Genomic DNA, 10915 nt, shown 5'->3' with positions numbered 1-10915 from the left:
GCTCTCAATGGAGGCATATTTCTCAAATTTGTTGGTGCCTAAATGTTTGATAGTTTTCACCTGCGTAATACCAACAAAAATCGGAGCAATTGCAAATTCCAAGCACAAGCTTATGTTGTCCAAACTCAATAAATCATCCAATTTCATGGTTTCTGCATCTAAAAATTAAAATTGAATTGGGTACGCACCCTTTGATTCCAACAACAAATTTGAAGCACATACACAAACAACAATATTCGAATTGGAAGCCGTTTTTCTTGCCATCTTGGATTTGGAATTCTTAATCCAATTTAAATCCATACCCATTTTTTGCATCCAAACACATCAGTACATTTTTTGGGTAGTTTTTTTCCAGACCCAAGGGGTGGAGAACATGAGGGTTTTATACAGGGGGGCACATTCTGCTGGATTTGGGGGTGAAATGTTTTTCATGACAAGAACACAAATTAATCCAAAAAAAAAAGACACAAACTATGGCCCATTTGCGAGTTGCGAATGTTCCTGGAGCCCTGCATTCTTCGGCCCATTTCTAAAACCCTAGCCCATCCGACGTCCACCGCGCGCCCATCTCCTCCTCAATACAAACTCGCCATCTCCCCGTCGACCCAAACCCTAACACCAATACTCTTCCCCTGCCGGCCGCCGCACAAACGCGCAGCCATGGGTGAGCTCTTGCCCCTCGTACTTCTAAGTTCTCCTAGGAGTCTTACCTTCCGCGTTTTGATGGATTGCTTGCAGGGGCGTACAAGTTCGTCTCGGAGCTATGGAGGAGGAAGCAGTCGGACGTGATGAGGTTCGTGCAGCGCGTGCGGTGCTGGGAGTACAGGCAGCAGCCGGCGATCGTGCGCATCACCAGGCCCACCCGTCCCGACAGGGCGCGACGCCTCGGCTTCAAGGCCAAGCAGGTAACCCTTCTCTTTGGATCTCTCCGCGCCTCCGTCATTTACCTGCGTGTTCTTGCTAGAGATTTTACAGATGGATCTGCATATAATTCCGATCTAATGTGTGTGAGGATCTTATTTATGCGCGTGTAGTTGAACGGAATTGCTTACCACTTACTCTCTCTAAGTGTACATCTAGGAAATAGGAGAAAACTTAGTTCTCTCTCATATTTTATGAGTTTTTACTCTATTAATTGAAGGATAGAAATGATGAGTGGAGGTTGAGGTGGAGGAGAGGAATGACGATTGGAGGATGGAGTTGGGGAGTGATTACTAGGAGCTTGTTGCATTAATTAACTGCATTGGTAGTGTAGATGTACACTTGTTTTAGGACAAATTCTGAACGTAGAAGTACACTTATTTGAGGACGGGGGGAGTAGCTAGCATCAGATGTATGGAATGGTGTGTTCTCGTTTCTCAGTTCGATTAGTTACTTCGAAGTCCCCATGGATGAATTGTTTCGTTTTTATGGTAAACCAGGGATTTCTTAAAAATTTGCCAAACTTATGCTGGAAAGAAATGGAGGTTGTTACTTTGCATTAGGAACTTGCCGTTTGCACGCAGCAGGGTACAGAGCAATTTATACTGTCTGCCAGTGCTTGAATTCAGATGGTTACTTTCTAGATTTGTGCATGTGTGGTTGTGGTGTTTGCTGGTTCAGTGACTATGCTACTTTTCTCAGTTGGTCTGTTTCAAGTTAGTTGCCTGAGTAGCAATAAGTTTGTTGCTGGTTTGACCCTCAATGCTAATTAGTTGATGAATTTTGCCACTTAATGTAGAGTATTACTTTATTAAATGTTACCATGGGCTGAAATCTTGCAGACTCACTCGTTGTTTTTTTATTAGTCATTGGATTCATTGAACTTGCTGGGAGGAGCATGCTTGTTAGCTACAGCAATAATAGTTTTTGGATGTAATATTTCAGTAGCGTTCTTCAGAGATTTCATTATTGATGTTACTGGATACAGTTTAAAACAATTTTACTGGGTTATGTGTGTTATCTTGCACTTGGTATTGGCTCTGCTGGTTTGATAACCAGTGCAGTTACAACTTACAAGTGAGTTTCTGTTCCATTTAGCTAGTGTTAGTTGTTTGCTTCTATTGTTGGCTGCTCCTTAGGCCTTCTTCAATGGCGGAAGTTTGTCTGTCAGTAATCAATTGTATTTTTCTTATATTATTGGTTCTGGTTATGCAGTTGGCTGATTTGTCCCATGTGATGCGCCATCCTTTCTGTACACTTATTTCTGGGTTTTGCTTGAAACACGAGGCCAATTTGCTTAACATCTGAGGAATAATAATATTCTCTGCTGTGTCTTCTAGGGGTATGTAGTTTACCGGATCCGTGTCAGGCGTGGTGGCAGGAAGAGACCTGTGCCCAAGGGTATTGTTTATGGCAAGCCCAAGCACCAGGGTATTACCCAGCTCAAGTTCCAGAGAAACAAGAGGTCTGTTGCTGAGGAGAGAGCTGGACGCAGGTTGGGTGGTCTGAGGGTGCTCAACTCGTACTGGGTGAATGAGGTACATAATTCTTACAGATATATGTTTAATGATCGTACCATGGTCCACCTTTTCACTACGCTACCGTGGCCACACTTAAATTTTCTCTCTTAACACAGGACTCGACCTACAAGTACTTTGAGGTGATACTCGTGGATGTTGCTCACAATGCTGTCCGCAACGACCCAAGGATCAACTGGCTCTGCAACCCTGTGCACAAGCACCGTGAGCTTCGTGGTCTCACATCTGCTGGCAAGAAGTTCCGTGGCCTGCGTGGCAAGGGTACCCGGCACCACAAGAACAGGCCATCAAGGAGAGCGACCTGGAAGCGCAACCAAACCGTTTCCCTTCGCCGCTACCGTTAAACTTATGTTACTATCGGATTATCTTTGCCTCCTGCAGAGTTCTTAAATAGTGTTTGCTTGTGCTGTGAAATTATGCCACATTTTGTTTCCAGCATCTTAAACAATTGGCAGTGACTATTTTCCCATTTGGTGGGCATATCAGACAATGTATGTCTAGTAATGAAATGATGTATGGACTTCCTACTATCAGTAAGGATGTACTTGGTGTTTATGTTTGGTACACGTAGGCACGTATCTTTACTATAGATCATGGGCTGTTGATTTGTTCTAGACTATAAATCATGTGCCTATAGTGAAGCTGTGCTCTAATCGGAAGGTCAAAGTTGTTGCCAGCTGCTGATGACTATAAATCATGTGCCTATAGTGCTTTGTTGCTAGCGACTGTGATCAGCTTAGCACTAACTGGCCATCTGAATTCTGTCTGGCTCATATGGGCATAAACCTGCGTCTGGGTGATCATGTTCCAGTTTCCGTGGATGTATTACATCAGTGGTGGTGGCAGTACTCAGCTCCCCTGATGACATTATAAATAGATGAACAGGTTTGGTGATCCAAGATCTTGTCGAGCCTGATACTGAGCAGCAGCAACTTCTGAACTCAGAAATACTACCTCTGGATGTGTTTAATCGACGCGATCCGTACCAGGATGTTTGCCAAAAACGATTCTCACTCGCGTCCATTTAATCTGACCGGAGGGAGTAGGTGACTTCTGGAAGGGTTATCTATCGATGCATCCAGAGGCAAAATTGTTCCGTTTTCCCAAAATATCATGCACAGCAGCTTGATATCAACAATTCTACCGATTATATAAGTAAATACCTCTTAATGATCTAATATCATGTTTGCTGAGAGTACTTCCAATATCATGCTGACCGCATATAATATAAACACACAGTAGATGAAGCAGCCTGAATCTACACCATGTTGCGACGCATTACTGCACATTTAAGGCTATCTCAAGAAAGGAGTTCAGTTGCTCTTTGGATAAGCACTTCCTTTGTACCTCCAACTTTTGCTTTTTTATACTGAGGAAGCACTTCAGCTCAGCAACTGTAAGAAGACGCATCTCACCTCGCTTATGATGATCTATGACCTGAAAGTATTTGATGTCAAGCTATTAACTTAATGAATATCTAAAAGAACAGCATGTATGCTTGTCCTCTGCCAAAATAATATGAAATTACAGTCACCTTTTCAGCTGACTCATTCTTGTTAACATCGGGTTTTGTCTTTGTCTTCGCTGTTAAAGTTAGCCCATCCTTAGCAAGCACTGCCTTTGCCTTTGCCACCTTTTGAGTAACATCCTTCTGATGATCTATCGCCTTTTCAGCTGACTCGTTCTTGTTAACATCGGGTTTTGTTTGTGTCTTCGCTGTTAAAGTTAGCTCATCCTTAGCAAGTACTGTCTTTGCCTTTGCCACCTTTTGAGTAACATCCTTCTGATGATCTATCGCCTGTAGGAATTTAATCCGAGAACACACTTCATTGTTTAAATCACCTCATGTAAAATTGAATGATATCCAGAGATTATCATACATAAAAAGAAAAAAAGGTAACTTAACCTTTTTAGTTAACTCCTCTTTGACAACTGCTGGCTTTCTTTTTGATTTTGTCGTGGCGTTTATCTCATCCTTGCCAACCATAGACTTTGCTTTTGTCTCTATTGTTTTTGCGCTAAGCACATCCTTGATATCCAGCATTAATTTTGTGTCATGTGGGACATCTGTCGTATAGTCTTTACTGTGAACATAACAATATCTGAGTTAGCTACTGAACCAGCAACTGGCGACTGAGACCAAAATGTGTGCACATTCAGCTACTCTGTACAAATATTCCGTAGGCTTACTGTTCACAAGCTATGGGATGTGCAGTGCCAGCCACAAAGTATCACAAATTCCTTAAATTCCTACGATAACAGCTTCTATTCGGATGGTACGCTGTAAAACTGATGCAAATAATGATTCTCCTTCCTCGATCCATGTTCGGATATTCTATCTTTATTTTTGCAGCATCTACATTTACTTACTCGCAAAAAAACTTAATTGTCTAACTGTGTTACATGTATGCTACGTAGCTTTTACCGCATAGTAATAAATAAGCTACTCACAGCGTCTAAATTTCTCACGGCACGCAGACACTAAATAAAACAAGAACAGTAGTAGAGCATGGAATCAGTGGCTGTGTCCCTTCCCCCATTGACCATTTTCAAATGCCCATATAGTTTTCACAGGATCCAAATTTACTTATGCAAACAGTATTTTGCTTTAGAAAAATACTGATACTTTTATAAACTTAATCAGAATCTTCAGCATTCTTTCACATAGCAAATAAGTATAGAAAATGTAAAGGACATATCTTTATTGTGTCCAAGTTCCTCCTTTCGCAACAATCTTTTTGGTGCACTGCGCAGGAAATATGGATGATTAGATCCCAACCGTGTTGCTACAATTGAGATGCGTGGAACAGTCTCCTGATTGATAGTTTGATACAGTAGTACCTTTTGCAGTTTCTCCTTTATCACTGTTCTCCAGAAACTCGGCGCGCTTTCTTTTAGGATGCACAGAAACCTGTAAGGACAATGGGGCTATGCTGAAATTCGTGTTTCCGAAAACACTCATGCGCACCAGTACCAATCCAAGTTCGAATCAGGCTTACTTTGAAATAAGAAAAAAATTACTATGATATAATTATTTTTCAGAAGGAATGACATTTAATCGGAAAATATATCATGAGAGGACATAGAGAATTATTAGGATTGAACCTTGGTACAACAAAAATAACTGGCTAGAAAATAATTTTAAGCTGCACCTCCCGGCCACGAATTTGGAATCCAGAAATGTTGAGATTGTATCAATGGTGTTGGGTTGCTCCCATGAGTGAGGCTTAGCTGGGTCATTTTATGGAATATATCTTTTAATGGAAGTATATTATCTTGCTATTAAGTTTAGAACTTCTATGAACTCTTCCCGAATCAAACATGAATTTTTCGATTCATTTGGCTCACACGCTCCTGTGTATTCAAGTCAGGAGCTGCTGATTATCAGCGATATGTTCACATTGTTGCTTGTAATCAACGACCGATTGTCCCAAATGCCCCTCGAAAAATCAGAAGTGACCTGAACTGTAATTGGACGTACATGTAAAAAGTTCAGGTTCTGCGGAAAGGAATGTCATCGCTAGTTATTCTGACGCATGGTTGATATGAAAAAAAGGAAATATGTGTTTCTTTGATCCCAAACAGCTGCAAGTAAGGAGGCACACTTGTGTTATTTGCCATGGATTACCTTGCTAAGCCTTGCACATTTTCTTTCTATCAATACAATGATACGAAAAGCCTTTTGAGTTTTGTCGGAATAAGAGCTAATTTTCCACTGCCAACAATAGTACCACACTATGGCACAACGGCCCGTGTGTGAAAATACTGCTTCGATTGGCATATAATAGCTAGCCAAGCACACAAGATTAGAGGTGCGGGCATTCTTTATGGTAAGTTCATACCTGAATGACTTGATTGACAAGAATTGCACTCGATGAATTGATAGGGTTAGCATGGCTTGCCTTAGGAGAACTTCTGTGTGATGGTTTTGGTAGGCCAGTTTCACTCGATTTGTTTGAACTGTCAGCATAAGATTGTTCTGATGCAAAAAAGACATCAAGGGGACATTTTAGTTTGTTTTTCTAGTGAAAAGAAGGTGTTACTTAAGAAAATGAATTGGCAATGGTACCATCAACATATAAAAACTTACTAATGTATTTACCTGAAGAGCACCTTGTTTTGTTTTCATTTGCTCGTTTACTTCTGCTGAATGAAGGCTTCAATAATGTAACTTGCGCTGTAGAAGAGATTTTAATACAGAAGTAACTGAGGTCACTCTCAGTTGAACCATGAAGGGAAATAGGACTGACATAATTAAAGAACATCCATAGATAAAAATTGTCTATTGACCTATCAGGATCATGATAAATGTTTTTCTAACCTGACAAATTACTTTTTTTAGCATTTTTTGATGGTAACAATAAATAAAAGGAAGAAAGAAAGTTCTATCTTACACTTGGATGAACTGGTTAGGACAATAGGTTGTGATGGACAAAAATGGTTGGTGGAACGGGTGCCATTGCTAGTGCCATCATCATCCATACACCGAGGAAGCTCGTGAACTTTGGCACTCGAAGAGCAGAAGACAGCTGGTTTTGGGGTGCGGAAATCTTGTCGTGTAGAAAAATATGCATGTATTTAGCAGCTGATACATAAATTTTGAGCCATACGGGCAACAAAGTTCTTTTGCATACAAAATAGTACCTAGATTCAGTGATTGGTCTTTGGCCATAAAACTTGTATGAACTGAACCAAGATCCTCTGAATTGTCGGTTCTTGCAGTCTGCACTGACAATTTACTTATGGCTTTGTCCCAAGTAGGCAGAATTGTCGTGCGGCTAACTAGCAATTGTTCCTGCGACATTAAAGCTCACCTTGAAAGTTACAGAGATTTACTATGCCCAGTTCACATAATTAAATGTTGAAAAAATGTAGATTCACATAGTTCAAATGAGAAATTAAAATCAAATGGTAACAGCGATTCTATCAATACAAGTGAAGTGCTAGCATAAACAACAGTACCTCCCTCCCCATTACAGGAAAAGCAAAAAAAAAAAATTTAACATGAATTTTTGTACCATGTAATAGTAACTTTTTTTTGTTCTATGATGTGAAGAAAAGAAAAAAAAATGACACATGGAATAAGAGCGAACATTATTTACTTGAAAGGTCAAGGAAAAGGAGTACCTTAACTACAAATTGATTCTGACCAAAGAAATTCCAAGCTGAAACAAAAATCAAAAGTTAAATATGAATCAACACAGTTATTATTTCCCGCATTAAAAACTACTACACAGACTCATTTACAAGATAAATATTAATATGATCCATCCAAAGTCCAAACATAGGAACTGGACACCCATTCTAAAGGATCCCAGACTTCTGATTCCCCTATAGATATCATGTCCTTTATCCTTAAATGCCAAGTCGATACATAACAGAAAAAATTTCACCTGTCAACAATTCTACAAAGAACTGCAAGGAAGACATTGCCTTTGATGCTCTAACAGATTTTAGGGCAGGTTGAAGCCCTGAACCTTGGAGGACTAATGGAGAGGGCAACCTACATAAGTTGGATAAAAGTAGATAAATCAGAATATCAGAAGCATGTTGACATGAAAGCGACATGTCACAATGGTCAGCATATCAATAGCAACTGTGCACAGCAAAGAATGTACAACTTGTATTTATAAAAAATTACCATTGCTTCTCCCAGGAAACTCCACGTGTCAGTTTGACTGCTGCATGATAACTATAGTTCGTCTCTAAACCATGCTGCAGAACAAAATCGTGTGAAGTGAGCAAAATGTTACATGCAGGAACTACTCTTGAGGAAAAGCATACCAAATGAAAACTAAATATTAATATGGTATGAAATGCTAAAATGCCAAATATGCCACCTTAACTGCACAAAGCTCCGTAAAGTTGTCCAAGCTCTGCCCTGAAGGTAGTAATTTGCTAAAACCTAAGAAAGTAAAGAGCATTATCTTGAGAAGAATGATCTATGTTTTAACAAGTAACATCTAAACTCTAGCTTACCTATCACATGACCTTCCTGTAATGTTGGAAGAATTGCACAAGCTGTCAGGGGGCTACAACCATCCAAACTTACTTCCTCAGTGCGTTGGAATGTTTCCATCACACTGGAGCTAGCAACATCAGAGATCTAGCAGCAACGCATAATAGTTCACAGAGTTATCTTCTGCTCCAAGGTGCCAATGAATAACGATTAATACCTTAAGTGCAGTAAACCGAAATGCATCAGGTGAGACAACAAACTCGTAATCATCATTTAGTCCAGATCTGACTTCCTGTAGCAATTTGACAGCCAAAGATGGTAAAACCACAATATTGAGAAAGAAAAGGACAAATCATGAGAGACAGTGTAGCCAAATCATGTAATTGCTCATTTGCACCAAACAAAAGAAAACAACTTCGAGGTAGAACTATTTATATTACTCTACAAAAAGTACTCATCTAAATGCATTCTGTGTTTTTTTTTACATTCATATACTTGTCTTGTTGACTGAGATTGACTATTTCACCATCTTTGGAAGACGAAAGGCAAACATTGCTTATGTTTTGTATGAACCATGGCAGGCTTATGCTCGAATAATAGAAGCATATCAGTGCAATCGCATACTGATGCTCAATCAGTAATGGTTGAAAAGAGATTGACAAGTACGTCACGGTAACAGAATGGACACATGATATATATATTATACAGGGGTGAACTGTTGAGTTGCAAATACAGCACCTAGATTGTGTAGTTGACTGATAATTCCTGTTTCGATAAATCTACAGGTTGGTCTTGCTACAGAAAATGATTTATTTGAACCGCATCAAACCAAGCTAAGGCAATGAGTTGGCTTCTGTCCGAACAAAACAGTGATTACTGCTGCATGGGCTTTAGTTTTGAACACCCATTGCCGGGTCAGGCCCGAACTGATCATTCTAACACTGTGTGCACTCATGTTGGCATTTTGGAGACAAGGCCTGTCATTTGTTTATACACCAGCATGCAGCAACTTGGTCTTGGCACTACGTGAACAGGGTGGAAAATAGCATACCACATTCAACGCGCGCAGATCAGTCCTCTCCTCGGTCGCAGCAAATGTGGAGTCGACGAATATGCTCCCCCCAACAAACCTCCATCCACGCTCGAGCATCAAACATCGCAGTCCACACTCAACTGCTTTTGCAACCAGTGCGCCCGAACACACCACCTCCTCCTCCTCACCAACCTTGCAACAGAGGACGCGAAATTAGCCTGCAAATACCCGTAGCAGCAAAGCGTCGAGCAGGTGAAGGGCACAGGGAGCCAGGCGCTCACTGAGGCGTCCAGGAAGGCTGCCGCGATTTCGGAGGCCACCTCCGCGGCCGCAGCAGACTGGCATCTCTGCAACGATCGGAACCCCACAGCCACAGGTTACGTTTCTTGGTCAGGAACCGAACGAACGGTAAGCAGTGGAGCGAGACCTGGTAGACTAGGAGGGCGTCGGCTGGGGGCTGGGGGAGGCACGCGAGACGGTGGCGGCGGGACAGCCTGCAGCAGAGGATTTCGATGTCGACGGATGAAACGTCGGTGGAGAAGCACACCTGGCGGAGGATGAACGGCGGCGGTGGTGTGGAGGAGGAGGAGGGGCCGGCGCGCACGAGGACCTTGTTGCGGAACATGGCGAGCATGAGTGCGCGACAACTCCCAGAACCTTCTGAATCTTTTTCTAAACGGGGTAGTATTTAACGTTTTTACTAGAAAAAGGACGTCGGGGAGGGCGTTCGGCTTCGCACCGCGCTAACAAGTGGTGCCACCTGGTTTGTTTGAACCCCGTGGATCATCCCAGCGCGACACGTGGCAGGCATGAAGTAGGTCGCTGTGTGGTTTTTCTCTTTTCTCCGTAAATTCAAATACGAAAACTGAAATATCTTGCCGAGTATCTAAATAAAGTTTCGTTTAGTGCTAGTCGCGTTGAGATCTACAAAACTAGATCTCATCTTGATAGAATTGGACGAACTTTTTTTTTGAACTGTCTTTCATGACTCGGGTGCACAGCCTTGGATCGCTTTTGCACCGCGCATGATCCTTGGAGTGCACCGCCCGTGCACTGCCTTTTTGTACGGCGTTGCACTGTCTTGGATCGTTTTGCACCGCGCGGGATTCTCGGAGTGCACCGCCCGTGCATTGCTTTTTTGTACGGCGTTGGACTGCCTTATCGCTTTGCACCGCGCAGGATCCTTGGAGTGCACCGCCCGTGCACTGCCTTTTTGTACGGCATTGCACTGCCTTGGATCGCTTTGCACCGCGCGAGGATCCTCGGAGTGCACCGTCCGTGCACCGCCTTTTTGTACGGCGTTAGTGCAGTCTTGGATCGTTTTGCACCGCACGAGATCCTAGCAGTGCATTTTGTATCACGTTGCACTCGCATTGGATCGCTTTTGCACCGCGTGGTGCATTGCTCGCGGTGCACTGTTTTTTCTCCTTTTTAATGACGCGGGATAGGTAGAAGTGAAGACCG

General features: G+C 42.1%; 2 protein-coding genes and 1 long non-coding RNA gene across 3 annotated transcripts; 1 reads left to right on the top strand and 2 right to left on the bottom strand.

Moving 5' to 3' along the window:
* Nucleotides 1-571: 571 nt before the first annotated feature.
* Nucleotides 572-3014, top strand: LOC124708057 (60S ribosomal protein L15-2). Its single transcript, XM_047239743.1, has 4 exons — nucleotides 572-664; nucleotides 739-905; nucleotides 2262-2459; nucleotides 2558-3014. The coding sequence occupies exons 1-4, from the start codon at nucleotides 661-663 to the stop codon at nucleotides 2801-2803; spliced, it is 615 nt and encodes a 204-aa protein (XP_047095699.1). The 5' UTR covers nucleotides 572-660; the 3' UTR covers nucleotides 2804-3014.
* A 549-nt stretch (nucleotides 3015-3563) lies between these two features.
* Nucleotides 3564-7139, bottom strand: LOC124647485. The gene is made up of 9 exons (XM_047187424.1): nucleotides 7104-7139; nucleotides 6854-7009; nucleotides 6562-6636; nucleotides 6302-6438; nucleotides 5301-5370; nucleotides 5159-5205; nucleotides 4366-4545; nucleotides 3994-4257; nucleotides 3564-3896 (listed from the first exon to the last, which is right to left on the bottom strand). The coding sequence occupies exons 1-9, from the start codon at nucleotides 7129-7131 to the stop codon at nucleotides 3738-3740; spliced, it is 1116 nt and encodes a 371-aa protein (XP_047043380.1). The 5' UTR covers nucleotides 7132-7139; the 3' UTR covers nucleotides 3564-3737.
* Nucleotides 7140-7152: 13 nt separating this feature from the next.
* LOC124647486 lies at nucleotides 7153-8169 on the bottom strand. The gene is made up of 4 exons (XR_006986419.1): nucleotides 8101-8169; nucleotides 7853-7962; nucleotides 7587-7624; nucleotides 7153-7254 (listed from the first exon to the last, which is right to left on the bottom strand). It is a non-coding gene; the product is annotated as an uncharacterized LOC124647486 (long non-coding RNA).
* Nucleotides 8170-10915: the final 2746 nt, after the last annotated feature.

Source organism: Lolium rigidum, chromosome 4, assembly GCF_022539505.1.
Source record: "Lolium rigidum isolate FL_2022 chromosome 4, APGP_CSIRO_Lrig_0.1, whole genome shotgun sequence".
NCBI lineage: Eukaryota > Viridiplantae > Streptophyta > Magnoliopsida > Poales > Poaceae > Lolium > Lolium rigidum.
Note: the sequence above shows the minus strand (reverse complement) of the source record. Positions and strands in the feature narration are given on the sequence as shown.